The sequence below is a fragment of the Vitis vinifera genome, chromosome 14 (genome assembly GCF_030704535.1).
Source record: "Vitis vinifera cultivar Pinot Noir 40024 chromosome 14, ASM3070453v1".
NCBI lineage: Eukaryota > Viridiplantae > Streptophyta > Magnoliopsida > Vitales > Vitaceae > Vitis > Vitis vinifera.
In genome coordinates this window covers 27372913-27391831 of record NC_081818.1, presented here as the reverse complement: position 1 = coordinate 27391831, position 18919 = coordinate 27372913, and the positions used below count along the sequence as shown (strand labels likewise).

Here is an 18919-nt window from a genome sequence, read left to right as displayed (position 1 = left end):
ATGACATGTAGAAATTTGATTAGAGGACCAAGTTTAAGACATGGTTTACTATGGATCCTCGAATAGAAATTATCAATACTAGGTATAGGTGCAAGTCTGGAAGACACATTACATGATATAAAGCTGCACAATTCTTTTCTTTAATTATGTATTTTCTTTATTGTTATTTATAAAGTTCTAAACTTTATGATGGTTGAATGGGCTTCTCTAGTAAGGTCTGATCCAATTCAGTCTTTGGTCATCTTTTCCACTCCATTTGTGTCTGAATAAAGAGAGTAGATGTTCAAGATATTTTCTGCGGGGGTGTCCATGTGAAAGAAAATGTTGATATTAAAGACATTTTATGTATTTCAAACTTTTTATTGATATGAATAGCAGTGGGTGCTAAACTATTACAGAGATGCAAATAGTTGAACACAATTCTACTAACTTAATAGCCAAATAGGATGGGATGTACATGATCCAACGCACCAAGCCCCAACTGGATACGTCTACCATAACAAAACCAGCCTATGTTTCGAATTGAACCAAACTAACGGGGCCGTCTTTTAGGGCATGGCCCTTTCCCATCCGATCCACTACACCCTTCAACGGCGAGGACTCCAATACTCGTTGAAGGTAATCCCATGCACACGACAACGCCGACACTCCCGTCGCTCCCAAGGTCTGGGACGTGATAAAGCCGCTCACAGCAAGCCCGACGACGACAGCCGCCGGGACGAGAACTGGACTGAATATCAGGAACAGCGGGGTGGCGACGGCGAGCCCAACCATGCTGGCAGCGAAGGTCAGGCCAGCGAAGAGGAGGAGGGTGCCGCCAGTGGGAAGAAGTGTGATGAGTGCTAGAATTTGAGAAATTGAAAGGCCGCCTCTTTCATGGTACTGTGACTGGATTTCAACTTCGTACGTTGGTGGGCTATCAGCCATGGGTGATAATGGAGGTTTGGATAGAGCGGTGGTGGGGTGGCGGCTATATATGGGGCAGTGGAGGTGACAGGTGGCGGAAGGCGGCAATGATAGGGCTTGCATGGGAGACAAGTATCAATTTTGGAGGGGGTTTGCCGCCGCCACATTCTTTCGTCGCTATTCTGTAGGTTGGATAGGCTTGCATGGGAATCCATATTTGCTCAAATTCAGCTAATGGGCTAAACTTCAAGCTTGGCAAAGAGGTTGAACGTTCAATTATAAAATCAACATACATAAAGTCTCTACTCAGATACCAAATACCACACCCCATACGAGTACATTAAAGAAAAGCCCATACACAAATAAAACTCATTCTCAACTCTCCTACAGCCCAAACCCACATCAAAGCCCAAAAGGCCCAAGCTTAGTAGCCGAGTTTTCTAATGGGCCCGCCTTCATGGGCTTGCTTCTGGATCCCCTGCCCCAAACCCTTGGTCTTCTCCCCCAATTTATCCATCGCACTCCGCAAGTACCCAGGCAGCGGAGCGGCAGCTTGTCGGAAAGAGTTCACTGCAAATGACAGCGACGACAGTCCCGTCACTCCAAAAGCTCCCGACGTAACAAAGGAGACAACGGCAAGCCCGATGGCTATGGTAGCAGGGACTAAAACAGGGCTGAAGATCAGGAACAGAGGGGTGATTACAGCGAGGCCTAGTGCGCTGCCGGCGAAAGTGAGGCCGGCGAGAAGCAGCAGAAAACCGGCGAGGGGGAGGAGGGCTATGACCGCTAGAACCTGGGAGGTTGATGGGCCTTTCTGGGGAAGGAGGGTCTTGATACCAGCATTGTAAAGGTGTTGTGGGTGAACCTGAAGCTGATGGGGTTGGGGGCGGTCGGCCATGGATGATTATGAGATTGAAGAGAGGAGTGAGAGGAGGGTTGAAGTGGGTATGCTTTATGGATGAGGAGTCAGTACAGGGTGATGACGTGGTGGGAAGGTGGTGATGAGGGGCTTTGCATGGGAGCCAGGTATGCGTGTTTGTACCACATGGCAAGACATCTTTGCCACGTTTCTCTTGTGCTCATCTGCAGTACCAACCATTAGGTTTTCGAAGTGGGCTTTGGGTATTATTATGTGATCTTTGGTTGTAAAAATAATAATTAATAAATAAATAAATAAATAAAATAATATTTTTTTAAGTTTGGATAGAATGGTTAAAGGTGACAAAAAATATTAAAATTAATTTTAATTCTAAAAAGTAATTGAGGAAAATAAAATAAAATTTTAAAATTATATTAATAAATTATTTTTATTAGTTATTTAAAATATAATTTTTGTAAAAAAATTATAAAAAATATTTAATGCAAAAATTATAATTATTAAAAATTATAGACATTTTTAATGATTTTTTAAAATAATTTATTAAAAAATTAAAACACTCCTAAACTAAACATACCTTAAATTGATCTCAAATATATATATATATATATATATATAATAATACAAAATTTTCAATATAAGTTAATTTAATACTTTCAATTATTTCTTAATTCTATAAGAATAAACACCAATAAACATCTAAACCTTTTTAAAATCTAAGCCTCATGAAAAAATTGTCTATCTAAGATTGTCCTTTGTCCCTAATTCCTAACACAAAGTATTTTGTTTCGGGCCTCGAAAATCTTTTACATTTATTGTAAAAATAATGTATTTAAAAAAATATCAGACAATCATTAACAATAAAAGATTTTCCATGTGTTATTTTTTATTTTTTAGATTTTAAAAATTGTTTTCTAGTAATGTTTCCAGCAATAGGCATTCCCAAATTCTAATCTAAAAGGTCTTAAAGGTGTGAGCGATGATGAAAATTGAAATGACGTGTCATCAAATATTGCAAAAGACTGCTGATTAGTTCATTAAAAATTTGAAACTAAATGAAAATAAACATATTATATTATTATTTTATGCCTCAAAGCAAACACGCGTACAGCAAAATGAAACCTAGCCATCTATTCTCCAACGTAGAAAATGAAATAAAACCACAGAGCACCCCAGGGCCCAAATGCTTGACGTCCCACGCCCAGCTCATAGCCCAATTTGTATTCGTTTTGTCGGCTTGCCCCAGCCTTCATGGGCCTGACTCTGCAACTCCTGGCCCATTTCCTTCGTTTCTCGGCCCAGTTTGTCAGTCACCCTCTGAAAATAATCCGGCATCCCAGCCGCCAATTGCCGGAGATAGTTAAGGAACCACGACAGCGACGAGAGGGCTGTTACTCCTAAAGCTCCAGACGAGAGAAATCCGGTGACGGCGAGGCCGATCCCTATTGCCGCTGGAACCAGAACGGGACTGAAGAGGAGGAAGAGTGGGGTGGCGACGGCGAGGCCGACCATTGACCCCACGAATGTCAGGCCGGATAGAAGCAGCAGGGTGCCTCCTAGAGGGAGGAGGGCTATGACAGCTAGGATTTTGGAGGCTGATGGGCCTTTCTGCTCATCACGTTCAGCCATGATGATTTGTACAGAAACGGAGAGAAATGGGTTTGGCGAGGGAGAGCGGTGGAGTAGTGGGAGATATAAAGAGGAGGGTGACAGGAAAAGCGGTGACAGGTGTTGGCGAAGGTGGTGACAGGTGGTCTGCATGGCGAACAAGTATCAGCGTTTGGAAAGGAATCAATTGCGTGTCACAGCTTTCTTGTTTCTTTGCGCCTTTTCCCCGGAAACAAACAGCAGGCTAAGAAGCTGGTTTTAGAGCCTGGAAAGAGGTTTTGGGCTGATTTTGTACAGACTTGCCCCGCTAACCTGTTCTCTTCTGAGTTGAGCGGAAAAGAACCACTGAACGTTATTCTTAAATTATAACCATCTTTTAAAATTATTTATATTATTAAAAACATAAACAAAGTAATTTTTATTAATTTATTTATATGAGAAGAATAATTTTGAGTTCCAGATATCAATTTTTTTAGAAATTAAGTGTTTAGAATTATTGATTTTGCTAACACCTGTACATGGGCTCCATGACATATGAAACAGCTGCCCCTCCTAGGCTCCTAACTGCAACACAAGGAAGCAATGCCTTGTGCCATATGAGGCGTCTTGACACATAACGTCACAGCTCGTTGTTGCACCAAGGTAGGATTTAGACGTGACTTGGTACCATTGTAGCAATAAAAAAGAATATAGACATGGCGGTGCATGGTTGATAGGAGGTAGAGTGAGGGACATGACATGGGTTTGACTTGTTGACTCTTGTGGCCTACAAGCATAGCATGACCTTGCAATGGGTTAGTACATGGCTGCCTAGACAAAGAAGACAACATGGATGTGCCATGGGGGACTTTTCTCAATAGTACAGTAGTTTAAAAAAGTTATGCTTAAATTATTGTAGTAGAAGAAGTTATTACAAATATATGGTAGTTTTTGCCACATAGGAGAGAGGAGAGAGGAGAGAGGGTGAGAGAGGAGAGAGGAGAGAGGAGAGAGGAGAGAGGGTAAGAGAGAGGAGAGAGGAGATAGGAGATAGGGTGATAGGATATTACAAAAGGGAACTCGTCTCTTGAAGAGACGAGTTCCATGAAAAAAAAAATATATATTTTTTTAAAAAAATTCTCATTTACTCAAGGGAACTCGTCTCTTGAAGAGACGAGTTCCATGAAAAAAGACAAGGGAAAGACGAGTTCCCAGGGAAAATTTTTTTTTTTTTTTAAATATATTTTTTATTTAAAAAAAATCCCAAATTAAATAAATAAAAAATTCCTAAAGGTAACTCGTCTTTTGGGGAATTTTTTTTTAAAAAAAAATATATTTTTTATTTAAAAAAATCCCAAATTAAAAAAAAAATTTCTTAAAGGGAACTCGTCTCTTCAAGAGACGAGTTCCCATGTAAAAAAAAATATATATTAAAAAAAAAATTTCCTAAAGGGAACTCGTCTCTTGAAGAGACGAGTTTCATGGGAAAAAAATTATTATTTTTTTTTAAATATATTTTTTGTTTAAAAAAAATTTTCCTAAAGGGAACTCGTCTCTTCAAGACACGAGTTCCCATAGGAAAAACAATATTTTTTTTTTTAAAAAAAATCCCAAATTAAAAAAAAAAAAAAAACAATTTTTTTTTTTAAAATATAATTTTTTTACATGGGAACTCGTCTCTTGAAGAGACGAGTTCCCTTTAGGAATTTTTTTTTTTTGTTTTTTATTATTATTATTATTATTATTATATATATATTTTAAAAAAAAAAATTTACATGGGAACTCGTCTCTTCAAGAGACGAGTTCCCTTTGGAATTGGTTTTTTTTTTTTTTTTTTTTTTTTTTTTTTTTTTTTTTTTTTAATTTGGGATTTTTTTAAATAAAAAATATATTTAAAAAAAAAAATTTCCTATGGGAACTCGTCTTAAAGTCCAATTTTTTAAATTAATTTTTTTTTGCCATAGGAAATTTTTTTTTTTTTAAAAAATCCCAAATAAAAAAAAAAAAAAAAAAAAAAAAAAAAAAAAAAAACCAATTCCAAAGGGAACTCGTCTCTTCAAGAGACGAGTTCCCATGTAAATTTTTTTTTTTTAAATATATATATATATAATAATAATAATAATTTAAAAAAAAAAAAAAAAAAAAAAAAAAAAAAAAAAAAAAAAACAATTCCTAAAGGGAACTCGTCTCTTCAAGAGACGAGTTCCCATGTAAAAAAAATTATATTTTAAAAAAAATTTGTTTTTTTTTTTTTTTTTTTTTTAATTTGGGATTTTTTTTTAAAAAAAAAATATTGTTTTTCCTGAAGAGACGAGTTCCCTTTAGGAAATTTTTTTTTAAACAAAAAATATATTTAAAAAAAAATAATAATTTTTTTCCCAGGGAACTCGTCTCTTGAAGAGACGAGTTCCCTTTAGGAATTTTTTTTTTTTAATATATATATTTTTAAAAAAAATATATTTTTTTTTACATGGGAACTCGTCTCTTCAAGAGACGAGTTCCCTTTAAGAATTTTTTTTTTTTTTAATTTGGGATTTTTTTTAAATAAAAAATATATTTAAAAAAAAAAAAATTTCCCAAAGAGACGAGTTCCCTTTAGGAAATTTTTTTTTTTATTTAATTTGGGATTTTTTTTTAAATAAAAAATATATTTAAAAAAAAAAAAAATTTCCCTGGGAACTCGTCTTTCCCTTGTCTTTTTTCATGGAACTCGTCTCTTGAAGAGACGAGTTCCCTTGAGTAAATGGGAATTTTTTTAAAAAAATATATATTTTTTTTTTCATGGAACTCGTCTCTTCAAGAGACGAGTTCCCTTTTATAATATCCTATCACCCTATCTCCTATCCCCTCTCTCCTCTCTCCTCTCTCCTCTCTCCTCTCTCCTCTCTCCTATGTGGCAAAAACTACCATATATTTGTAATAACTTCTTCTACTACAATAATTTAAGCATAACTTTTTTAAACTACTGTACTATTGAGAAAAGTCCGTGCCATGGGTACCTAGACATGGCACAAAGGGTAGGCATCAGCGTGTAGCTAGGGTGATGCACATTAATGGATTGATAGGCTAGGACATGGGTTGCCTTGTAACAATGATGGGTTGGACATGACTCTTAAGATAACTTGATGAAAGAAAGGGTACTGAGCTAAGTTGAAAGGGTGGTTATATGGCACCCATTTGGAAAAGACACCATTAGCAACAAACACTAGTTCAACAAAGGAGCATCAAGTGAAGGCTTTGTTGATATGGGCTATGTGAAACATGAATAGGCACCTTAGGCTAAAGAGGTGTGCTCGATTGGGTGGTTTTGAGAGTTGTATAACCATCACCCCAAACAAACAGCTTGTTTGAATTCAAAATTTAAAGATGCTGAAGCCTGCTATAAAAAGGCTCTTGCAATAGAGAAAGGGGATAGAGATATTGAGGTTGTATGTGGGATTTGATTCTCTGACTTACACAAAATTTTGAAGTGTTGGAACACAAAATTTTTTGTAACCTTCTAATTATTTGAGTAATACAAGTCGGGAAGATTTCTTGTATCCTCTTATATTGGTTACTATTGTGTTGTTTCTGCGACTCAATTCCATTAATTGTTTATAATAGGAAAAAATATGGAAATCTCCATCACGATGCAAGACCTATTTTAAGGATATGATAGTTATTTCACTTTTTAAGCTCGAATGTTTAAAGTGCAAATGATTCAAATAATCATCTTGTAACTGAAAAATTATTAAGTACCAAATTATTGTTCAGAGTAAGTAAAAGATATTATATTTCTTAAAACTCAGCTTAAAAAGAAAAAAAAATTAACATATTAACCACTTTCCTATTAATCAAACAACTTCAAACTCAAATGATTCAAATAGTAACTAATTTTTAACATTTAGATAGTGTACCAAAATAAAAGTTCAAACGCAAAAATCTCCATCTTAATCATTGGTCTTTGTACGAAACAAGAGTACTTGAAAAATAGTCGATAAAAAGAAATTAATTCAAAGGTCAATCAAGAATATTGGTATAGTTTCATGATCAAAATTTTCAAATATAATTTAAAATATATATAATTCAACAATGATTTTCATAAAAATTCCTTGAAGTTTAAAAACCCTAAGACATTAAAAGAATTTTCAACCAAATTTTTCATATTTATGTTGATAACAATTTTATATTAAATCATAATCAAATGGTTTTAAAATATTTTTTTAATGATTATCAAATAATAAATAATGTCTGATTAAGTGAAACTTTAAAAATAGGTAATTAGCCTCAAATTTATTCATTTTTAAGATAAATATAATCAAGTAACCTCTAACCAAACCCTTACAGGTTAAGTTCAATACAATTATATTCCTCACAAAGGAATGTAAAAGTCAATAATAATATTTTGGTTGACTATGATCAAACAAATAAAAGTTAAACAATTATGTATTATTTTATTTGAACTTACAAAAAATATAATATCTCCATATTTTTCTATTATAAACAATTAAAATAATCTCATATATTTTTCATGCAAAATATATTTTATTCATATAGAGAAAAAAAAAACATTTTAATTCAAAATAACATATAGAAAAAAAATTGTTTTTTAGAAAATCTATCATAATTCTATTACCTAAAAAAACACTCAAAATCTTGAAAAATTTAAATCTTGTAGAACCTACTCCTCACTTGAGTCTTAAAATGGATATGGATGTTTTTCTCTCATTTCCTCCTCTAATTTCCAAGTAATCTCTTGAATATTATAATTGCTCTATTGACCCTTACCAACTTGATAATAGCCAAAAGTAATATTTTGTCCATTATAGATTTACAATTTGAATGAGTACTTCTTAATAAGTCTAATCAACTAAATTCGAATAAGTTTTAACTTCTCAACATGAGAGGGATTAAAACATAATTCCTCAAAGTCGATATGGATTACATTATAGATCTTAGACAAACTTAGGGATAAGACTACTTTATAAGCCAAAATGCCTACTCTTTGTAAGATTTCAAATGGTCCTACAAACTAAGGAGTAAGCTTCCTTTTAACCAAGGACTAAGTTTCTTTTACCCATTCAATCTCGTTATAAACTTTATAGGCGAAATTTTTAAGAAAACATGATTACCAATCTCAAATTTTAAATATTTCTTGTGATTATTAGCATAATTCTTTTGTATTAATGAACTCAAAGCCCAATAAAAAATATAAATACAATTTCATAGATCAAAATTTTCAAATATAATTTCAAATTGAAGATACAATTTAATAATCATTTTCATAAAAATCTTTAAGTTTAAACATTACAAGACATTCAAAAAATTTCAATCAACATTTTTTATAGTTTTGTCAATAACAATTTTATTTCAAATTAAAATAAAATAGGTTTAAAATATTTTTATTAAAAAGAAGTCTAAATTAGAATCCTAATAAAAAACTCCCACGTAAATATTATTTGCTTTGAGTTCAAAGGGTTCTCACATATATCGGTTATGGAATCAAACAAACTTTTACATCAGATCAAAATCTACTTTGATACCATTTGTAATAATTTACTTCATTCCATATACAAATATTGTTTGTAATATAGATATTGTTTACTCTAAATTCATGACTTTGAAATGGATCCACATGGTTAAGTAAATAGAGTTTTTTTCGATATTTGATGTGAAATATCATAAAAACTATTTTTAAAAATTATTGTTAAAATTTGCATTTTAAAAACTATTTGCAAACACGCTCTAAACATGGGACATGTGGCTTGCTCCATGTTCCCGTTGATGGCTAAGTACCGGATTTTTATTAAAATGCATTTTTAAAAAAAAAAATATTTATTAAAATAAAATAGTTTTAAAACTATTTTTAACTTGATAATTTTTTTTAAGGGCATTTGAAAATAGTATCGAAATTAAACCACATAACGGCCTCCCCCACCTATAAAAACCGCCTTACTATGGGCCCGCCGTCATGGGCCTGCTTCTGCATCTCATGTCCCATTTCCTTCATTTTCTGGCCCATTTTATCAGTCACAACTCGCAAACGCTTCGGCAACGAATCAGCGGCTTGCCGGAGATAATTCAACAACCATGACAGCGACGAAAGCGCCGTCATTCAGAAGGCTCACGACCTGAGAACTCCGGTGACGGAGAGGCCTATCCCGATGGCCTCGGGGACCAGAACGGGGCTGAAGATGAGGAAGAGCGGGGTGGCGACGGCGAGGCCGATCATTGATCCAATGAAGCTCAGGCCGGAGAGAAGGAGCAGGGTTCCGCCGACGGGGAGGAGAGTGATGACTGCTAGGACTTTGGAGGCTGATGGGCGTCTCTGGTCACCACCTCGAACCATGGGGATGCGTAGAGAGAAAGGAACAGGTTTGGAGCGAGTGAGAGGGACATAAAGAGGAGGGGGAGAGGGGGGTGATGACAGGTGTCGATGAGGGGTTTGCATGAGGAACAAGTTTCAACGTGTGGGAAAGAACATCAATTACATGCCAGACTACTCTTGTTTTCTTGCGCAGTTTCCATGAAAACAAACAGCAGCCCTTAGAAGTTGGTTTTGGGCCACAAAACGGACGCTAGGAAGTGGTTTTGGGCTGACATTAGACGTGGCCCCCTAAAAGTAGATGTCAGACAGACCACGTTCAATTTTCACTTTCCCCACATGATATTATTAACACCACCCTTACATTTCCTAAAAGAAAGTTGGTTCATAATTCATTCATTTTTTTAAATCAAAAATATAATTATCATCAGCTCTAAAATCATAGTGAAAAGGATTAGTTAGTACTCTAATAATTTCAATAATATAACTACTGGTATTATCCATAGCTAAAAAGATGATGGAATAAATGTCTTTAAAAGCTAACTAATTGAGACTATTCGAAATTGTTTAAGTAATGACAATCTTTTTTATAGATTTGGTGAATACTTTACAATGAACATAATAATTCTTATAAATATAACAAATTTTGTCAATTAGGGTTTAGAGTTTAAGATTTAGAGTAAAACAATGTAATGCAAAATTATAATACTTAAAGTCAAAGTAATATATCGTATTGTAAAAGTCAAAAGTGTCAAGAGGTAAACAAACGTCAATAGTTCAACAAGGTAATGATATAGTTAGCTTATTATGAGTTATGAATGAACCCGCTAATCATCGGTAATTATGAATTTATCCAATTCCATAAATACATTTTTGAACGAGGATTTTGATTTATAATGGACCAAATAATAGACTAAAGAAAAATAAAAATAATTAAAAAAAACAAAAAAACAAAAAAACCCAACACATCTCATGATGTAAACCCAAAGATGATTACAAAAGAGAATATCATTGTCCTCTCATTATGGAGAAGTCTCTAACCGAAGCATTTTTTATATGGGTTCACATGAGTGAGCCAAAATTGATAAAAGATTTGGTCAATAAGTAACAAAGAAAATGAAATTTTCATTACTAATCAGGGTTCAAAGTCGCGGTATCGGTCATTGACTCGGGAGGTCCTGAGGCACATCGGTATCGGTATCTCGGATCGGTATCGGGTGATACGCAAAAATTTAATTTAAGAGCTCAAAATAATTTTAAAAAATTATGAAAATTATTAAAAAAATAAAATACAAATAAGTAGAGTAAAAAAATTAATAAAATAAACTTATATTATATTAAAATTATTCAAATTATAATAAAAGCATATTTTTGGGATGATTTATAATAATATTAAAAATCTTTAAAAATATTTTAATTTAATTACTTGATGATAAATATTTCTTATTGAAGATGAAAATAATAAAAAGTAAATTTTTTTAATAAAAAATTATTTAAATTAAATATTTTTAATTTTTTTAAAAATGTTTTCAATTATTAAAAAAATAAAACCATAATTCATCTTTAAAAAAATAAATATAATTTTTCTTATAAAATGTATTCATTAATTTTAATTTTTATATAAATATTTATTTGATATAAGTCTAATATTTATTATTTATTTTTTATCATTATAATTTTTATCAAATTATTTAAAATCCATATCCCATCAAATACTCATAATCTAATTAAAAAATAAATACAAATTATTTAAAACCTAAATCCTCCAAATACCCATAACCCTCCGGCGTGAAATGGTTTTGGAAAGCGATTTGAGAGTGAGTTAGGACAGCATGCCTTCGGTGAAAAGCTTGGCCTCTGCCCCTCTGGATTGTGGTGCCTCAACAGGTGATTGTAGAAGTGGGATGTCAGCCTACATGATCACTGGAGGCAAATCCTTGCAGAAGTTCCATAACACAGTTTGTCCCGACTGCAAACCCATCAGGACCGTCGATGATAACAGCGGTGCCGAAGTCCGGCGACTCTGCTCCTCATGTCGCTCAGTTCCATCTCCGGCGGGAACTTGGGCAATCCGAACAAGCAGGCGTGCTTCTTCAACCTCGCCGGCGACTCCAAGATGCAGGGTTCTAACTCTGTATTTTTCATTTTCGTGGGTTTTGATCCTCTCATCTGATGATTCTGATCTTCTCCACAATTTCTACTCCAACTCGGGTATCGGTCCGGTACCGGCCATGGTCGAGGCGGATACGACTCGGCCGAGTCGTACCGGTCTCGACCGAGATTTTGAACCATGTTACTAATGTGATAATAATGTTTGGTGTGTTATATATGTCTTGAGCCAATGTCCCAAAAATGAGCCAATTATGATACCATGAGGGCTCCTTTTCTTTTGTACTTTTTCTAATTTATATACATCAATGATTAGAGTTTTAGCGGTGGTTGGAGGCCTAGGGGCATGGAGAAGAAATTATTATACCTTTTCTTAAATTTCGATTAAATATATCTAACCTTTATCAATTTAAAATTTTGTTATATATATATATATATATATATATATATATATATATATATTTATTTTCATTTTTTATTTTCACTCCCCTCTTCTTTAACTCAAAATAAATAAAGTGTATGATAAAATTTAGACTTATAAGAATTAGATGTATTTAGTTGATAAATAAAATCAACCCTAAATTTTTTTAACCTAATGATAAATATGAATCAAAATCTTCAACTACCCCGTTCCGAGTTAGACAGCTGAGCTCTCAATAAAAGTTTTAAACTCATCATTTACATACGTATGGCTACATGGGATATATACCAATTGTATAAAAATGAATGATGAGGAGAGATGAGAGGAGACCACCTTCTCTTTAAAAAAGGCTTTTATGCATATATAGAAATAAATCATTCTCTTTCAGCTGAGGAAAGGCTCAATTTTGAAGACGTCCAATCAGTCAATCAAGATTGTAGCACTGCAGTGGAGGTGTTGAGGGCGATCTTTTGGGCGGTTGGGGATGGCCCAGGAAGTGGAGAAGGATGGATGTGACCCATTCTCAAATGGGCAGACGAAGACTGAGCGAAGACCCAGCAGGAAACAACTAGCTAGGACCCCTTCATCTTTCTGCACTTCACAGTTCACACGTCTTGAATACTTTCCATGTGTGCCACTGCGCGTGCATCTTCCTGCATGACAATATTCCGAGACATGTAGCATATTTTATGTCATTCCTTTCAATAATTTTCCGCCTCTCCCCTTTCCTTGTCCCCCAATTATCTATTTTTTTTTCCAGATGATTTTCTTATATCTTCCCATTTTCTTCATCTTACATTATCCTTCTCTTGTCATTCTTAATCCTTTTTAAGCATTTTAAATCCAAAATCTATCAGTTAATTACTAGCAATTTTCGGTCTCTTGACCTGTCTTGGAAAGAACATGCCTAGCAGAAAAGGTGGTGCATGTGCGTAGGCGCACATGCGTGTGACTCTTCTTTCTTCACTTTCTGATACGGTTGTCTTCTCTAATTCACTTTTCTGCAACCCAAAAGAAGATCATGTCTGATGATGAAAGATTGTCTGGTAAGAAAGTTTTAGTACATGGGTTTTCTCTGAATCCATGTAAATTCAATAGAAAGACATGAAACAGTACTGGTGGGAATTGAATCAGTTGTTATCATGAAGAGATTGGGGCCGTGCTTACCGAAGATGTGTGAGAAGGGTACTGATAAATAGTGAAGAGTGGGGGCTTGGGTGAAGAGATAAAGGTGAAAAATCCATTTATGATATGCTTTGGAATTAATAATTCTGTAGGTGCACGTACCCTCACATGGGAAAACACTGCCTCCATGGATCCTATATCCCTATAAGAGTGTAGGCTTCTGTTGCAGCCCACTGTTTCAGACAATGACAATGATATGATGCAGAGAGAGAGAGAGAGGAGGGGAGGGGGAGGGGGGGTGGACTAACCCTGAAGCCTCACAAAGCAACAGAACATGGTTAAAAAATATAACCAAAAAAAAAAAAAAAAGGCAGTATTCAAGCAAGAAAAAGTCAACAAATTTACAGTGCCACTTTCCTTGGAAAAACAAGGAGAAAAAGAACAGAAGCAAAGATGAAAGAATCATTAATGAAAGCTTGAAAACTGATGTTAAAAAGCCTACAGATCTCCCACCAGATTTCATGTGTTCACACTTGAGCTTGTGACTAGCCAGTTTTCCTACAAACTAGGCCTTCATATCAACTTAACTACTGACTTAACTACCCATCACTTCATTTTTTTGGAGGATTATGAAATTAATTAAGTAAGAAGCAGTGCCATTTGTACTTTCCTTTGCTAATTTCTAATGGACTACATGGATATATGAACATGGGAAGGGGGCAGTGGAACACGGATTATACTAGTCAATAACATTAGCTACCAAATAATTAAAATTAATGTTAATTCATGTAAAGGTCAAGTTGTAAACCAATGGGGTCTTTTCCATGTGGCAGTTTTAACTAACAAGACCCTAATTAGGATTAAAAAGTAGCGGTTAATGGCTTTATGAACAGCCAATTAAAGAAAGTTGGTCTCTCAGTTGGGTGGTTGCATATATAATAATTTGATGAAAGTTAGGTTGGTAGTCTAAGAATTAAACCTTAATTAATTCTAGCATCTTTGAATAAACTAAAGTATGATCAATAATATTTTATATGTATGGTTCGATGGAGTATATGATGGATTGATGCTCAGCTCTGATTGACTCCCAAGAGTGTATTGATATGGTTGGTATGAACCATGAACTAAAGAAATTCTTTCTCAATGGATTAAGAGTTAGAAATTCCTTATTTACATGTTTAAACAATTGATAATGTCAGAAGCAAGAAAAGGCAGTAGGTAAGAACCCAACACAAGATCAATCAAACCAACCACTACTGGTATCACCTTCATATATATATGTGCTCTGGAGATTTACTCAGAAACCCCCACATATTACATTTAGAATCTGACTGCAAAAACTTCAGAAACATTCAATAGCCATCCACTATGATGGATGAAGAGCACTAGTCCCATATGGCATATACAGAAGCATACACAAAATAGCTAGCATAATATATTATACCATGAGAGCATAAACCCTAGATGGGTCTTCTCCTAATAATAATTCACATAAAATCTTATATATTCCCTCACTGATCAACTCTCATGGCTGTCTCCTGAAGGGTTGTTATCCCATGGAGAAGGATAAGGAGGAGGCAAACCAGAATTCTGATTAAAAGAAGCACCTCCACCTCCACCTCCATGACTCATTCGTCTTCCAAACTGGGAAGAACCTGGCCCTGACAGTGAAGAAGACATGTCATTGCAGGTGAAGCGGATCAGGTCAGCATTGGTGGCATCTAGTTCCTTTTGGAGACGAAGAACTTGTCTTTGGAGGACTGAGATTGCTCCAACACAGCCGTAGACTGGGTCTTTCATCCTTGCCTCAGCTTCATAGGCAAGAGAGTTCACTGCATCTTCCCTCTGATGGGGGAGAATTTCATTGAGAAGTTTACTGACATTGCTTGCACCGAATATCTTGTGAACATTGATGAATTTCTGAGGCTCTTCAGGTGGGAAATATGGTGCAAAAATACAACCCGGCATGCATTTTCTCCTTAAGAGCTTGCAGGCAGCGCAAGGTGAGTTGGAGTAGCTGGAAGAAGCCATCTTCAGTACTGAATTAAGCAAGGAAGAACCCATCAACCAATTTTTTTCTTTTTCTTTTTTTTTTCAGAATAATTTCTTGAAAATAGATTAATAAAATCTATCATTTCCTCTTCAAAGAAACAATGCAATTACTTCATCATATCTTGAATAAACTAAGAATTAATGTTTACACTGGAACAAAGACTTTGTGTCTTATTGGGAGGGCTAGGATTGATTTTATCCGTACATTAGCTTTATCCATGCTTTATGTTCTCATATATGTGGTTGCTGGAGAAACACCAAACACCATCTACATCAATAGATTGTCCTCTTTGATATAGTAGCTTTACCACCACTCTAATTGTTATTTTTTTCCCTGAATTTAGCGCTACTGTCTAAATCTTTCATCTGGGGTATGATCCCAGAAAAAAGAAAGAAAACAGCACCAAAACTCATCTCCTGTTCCAGGATTCTGATGAATTTGGACTCATTTTTTCTGAAATTCAGGCTACATATATTTTTATCACAGTATCTTAGTCCTTTTCCATTCCCTCAAACTCCTAGATATCACAGCAATCAGTTGCAAAACCTCAGACACCTAATATACGTACCAACAGATCTCTTTCTTTTGAAATCAGTAGCCTGGTGCAATATCAACCTTTATTTTTCACATAGAGGGACATCTGCTATTCTCCTATCAATTTCTATATAGCAAAACCCTTTAGCCTAAGGTCTTACGGCGGTATTTCTATGGCTCACACTACAAGCGTACATAAATGAGTAAAACAAACAAAAATAGAAGGATCAAAGCTGAAGCTACTTGTACTTGCCTTTTCATGATCCATAGATTTCTTTGATCAGAAGAAAAGAATGTTACCTTTTCTCTTTCCCCTTGTGTGATCTCTTTCAAGATTTGTTCTTTGATTCTCCCAAGGAAGAAGAAGTTGAAGTCATTGGAAGATGGAATTTTGATAGATCATGTGAGAGTTCAAAGAGGAAACCCTAGATGCAGGAGACAGGAGAAACCTGCAAATACAGTGACAAAAGGGTGAGGCAGATGAGAGAACAGGGAGGCAAAGAGCATTTAATGGAGAAGGAATGGAAAGCAAAAGACAAGAGGTATAAATGGGGCTACAAAAAAAAAAAAGTATGACTGTGACTGTGTGGCACTGCCCTTATAGTATTATCAGGTAATATTCCTTTTCTCTAGTTTTCTTTCTCCTCTACCATACTTCTGGCTTGGAGACTTGTTGTCAAAAGGGAAAGTAGTGTTATATCTCCAGACACTCCCGCATCATATAACAAAACCAATATATAATAAAAATAGGGTTTCACTGTTACAACAAAGAAAGAGGCATGATTGGAGATTTTATGTTGTACTTTAATGAATTAATTAAGGGAATTGAAGAGGGTCCTATTTATCTTGGTTTACATGCTAAAAATAATTCTAGCCCATTTTTTCTCAAAGAATCTTGTTGTACATAATTCACTGGGGCAACAGGGAGATGAATCCAATCCACAAACATAACATTTTTCTTCCCTTTTCTCCTCTTTTCCCGGAGGAGAGATGAAATAAGAGAACCACAAAATGTGAGGTACTGCCTTAATATCATGTGATATATGAGCAATGCATGCCCACTTTATTGTACAAACATACATTTCTGTTCCACTTTACTTAGAGCAATGTACTTGTCATTTATGTTAATAAGTCATCGTATACATTCCTCACCCACATTATGGCCTACCCACTTGTTCTCGAATTTAAGAAGCAAAAACCATTAATACATATAGCTATTCACTCTCTCATCTTGTCCTCGATTATCACCATCGGATTCTTCAAATTCCATCTATACAATCATATCAACCATCTATATATCTTTTAAGTTTTTTTCTTTGGCTTATTGATATGCTTAAACTCAATGGGTGTCGGGGTTCTCGGGCCTTATCGAGGTATCGATGATTTTTTTAAAAAAAAAAATCGGATTTCCAATGTTTATGTATAGTATCAAAACTGTTTGAAGAAGCTGTAGTTTCCCTTTTCTGTGGTGCAGGCACATGGATTCTGTGTACTGGGTGTCACACGGGTGGAAACAGTAGTAGGGCTGTGTTAGGCATCTATTATTGGGGACAACCATCAGCGATGGAGTACTCCCCCAGCAGCCCAGCTGAGAGATTTCACTGTGAGCTTCTCTATTATTGATTTCAGCTATGTATCAATGTGGATTATAGTATAATCTTGTGTGTGAAGTCACTGTCAGTGTAGTTACAGACAAATGTACTTGAATTTTTTTAGTGGGAAAAAAAAAACGGTATACCAAAATAAATGAAGTTGGGTCCCTGTCATTTTCACTTCTCCGCTCTTTATCTTTTCTTGTTCCTTGCCGACAAGGCGACAACTTGCATATAATCAAAAACTGTCAGATGAAAAACTAAAGTGCAGTTTGAAAATGAATGCTGATGAGATTGCCAGACTTTAGGTGGTAAATTTATATGAAACCCCAATTATCAAAACCCACCAAAGTCCAAATAAATAAATAAATAAAAATAAATAAAATTGGAGTGTTTAATCTGAGAAAAATGTGCTGTGATATATTTTATATGGGTAGGGTTATTTTGATTAATTTGCATCAATCTCCAATTAAAAAGGTGACTATTGTCCCAATTATTAAGTTGGCACCTTGTTGGAAGGCAAAGGGTTGTGATGATCAGAAAACCCTAATGATGATTTATGGATTCTTGGCTGGGGACTATCACTAAAATTTGTTAAATAATTGAAAATGATTTCAATTATTTTAATATATGGTCACTCTCTTTTTTTTAGCATAACCTCCATCCAACTTTATCTTATATTATTTTTTTAATTTATAAATTGATTGAAAAGAGTGATTTTGAAATGAAATGATCATTTCAATACATATATGATTAATGCAAGGTACATGAATCTACTTTTTGTAGTCTATCATACACAGTCATGTGTGAACTTAAATAAGATCTCTCCCTATACTTTGAGTATTTTGAATTTTCAATGGAGAAGCCTGCAAATAAATTGAAAAAGGAAGCAGCACCCCTCCATTGGACCATTGCCCACTTTTCTTTTTCTTTTTTTCTTTACTATTTGTTTAATGCCATGGTAGCTGAAGGGTCATGGCCAAAACAAATGGAGGGTTACCATACCATGCCCTACAAGCATCTAAGGAGGATTCTCAGTCTCCATCAATAAACCCCATATGATAAAATATATTAATGCCTTGAACACTTGATTTATAATGGCCACTCAGCCACTCTCAAAAAGTGCTATATTAAAAGAAGCTTCATTCTGCATGCCTGTTGGATTCTTAAAGACACAATCGATGGGTGGGTTTGCAGTAATGGGTTTGGAAGCTGGAGAAAGATGGGGGAGGAGATAACAAGGAATATGTGTGTATAAGTTAATTAAGAAAGAGTGAAGATGGGCCAAATGATTAGAGAGACGATTGATTGACTGATTGATATTTTTTTATACATCATATTCAATTGAAATATGTGGGTTTAAGTGATTGATTTTGAATAGATGTTGATATATATCATTTTCCATTTTTTT

At 34.6% G+C, this 18919-nt stretch overlaps 5 protein-coding genes across 6 annotated transcripts; all 5 read right to left on the bottom strand.

The window, feature by feature from the left end:
* Positions 1 to 339: 339 nt before the first annotated feature.
* LOC100250821 (oleosin H2) lies at positions 340 to 1029 on the bottom strand. The gene has a single exon (XM_002275051.4). It carries the CDS (start codon positions 1027 to 1029, stop codon positions 511 to 513), a length of 519 nt encoding a protein of 172 aa, XP_002275087.2. The 3' UTR covers positions 340 to 510.
* A 129-nt stretch (positions 1030 to 1158) lies between these two features.
* On the bottom strand, positions 1159 to 1874 carry LOC100252638 (oleosin H1-like). The gene has a single exon (XM_002274985.4). It carries the CDS (start codon positions 1802 to 1804, stop codon positions 1331 to 1333), a length of 474 nt encoding a protein of 157 aa, XP_002275021.1. The 5' UTR covers positions 1805 to 1874; the 3' UTR covers positions 1159 to 1330.
* Positions 1875 to 2839: 965 nt separating this feature from the next.
* LOC100255962 (oleosin H2) lies at positions 2840 to 3706 on the bottom strand. Its single transcript, XM_002273122.4, has one exon. It carries the CDS (start codon positions 3542 to 3544, stop codon positions 2990 to 2992), a length of 555 nt encoding a protein of 184 aa, XP_002273158.4. The 5' UTR covers positions 3545 to 3706; the 3' UTR covers positions 2840 to 2989.
* Positions 3707 to 9198: 5492 nt separating this feature from the next.
* On the bottom strand, positions 9199 to 9701 carry LOC100261050 (oleosin 18.2 kDa-like). The gene is given in 1 exon segment (XM_010662567.3): positions 9199 to 9701. A coding segment is annotated over 1 exon segment (411 nt). The 5' UTR covers positions 9699 to 9701; the 3' UTR covers positions 9199 to 9287.
* Positions 9702 to 14566: 4865 nt separating this feature from the next.
* On the bottom strand, positions 14567 to 16618 carry LOC100243933 (LOB domain-containing protein 25). Of its 2 annotated transcripts, none has more exons than XM_010662566.3 (2): positions 16170 to 16618; positions 14567 to 15368 (listed from the first exon to the last, which is right to left on the bottom strand). In XM_010662566.3, the coding sequence occupies exon 2, from the start codon at positions 15358 to 15360 to the stop codon at positions 14848 to 14850; it is 513 nt and encodes a 170-aa protein (XP_010660868.1). In that variant the 5' UTR covers positions 15361 to 15368; positions 16170 to 16618; the 3' UTR covers positions 14567 to 14847. The 2 variants fall into 2 exon arrangements, with proteins under 2 accessions (XP_010660868.1, XP_002273053.1); XM_002273017.4 differs by having other exon boundaries at positions 16217 to 16618.
* Positions 16619 to 18919: the final 2301 nt, after the last annotated feature.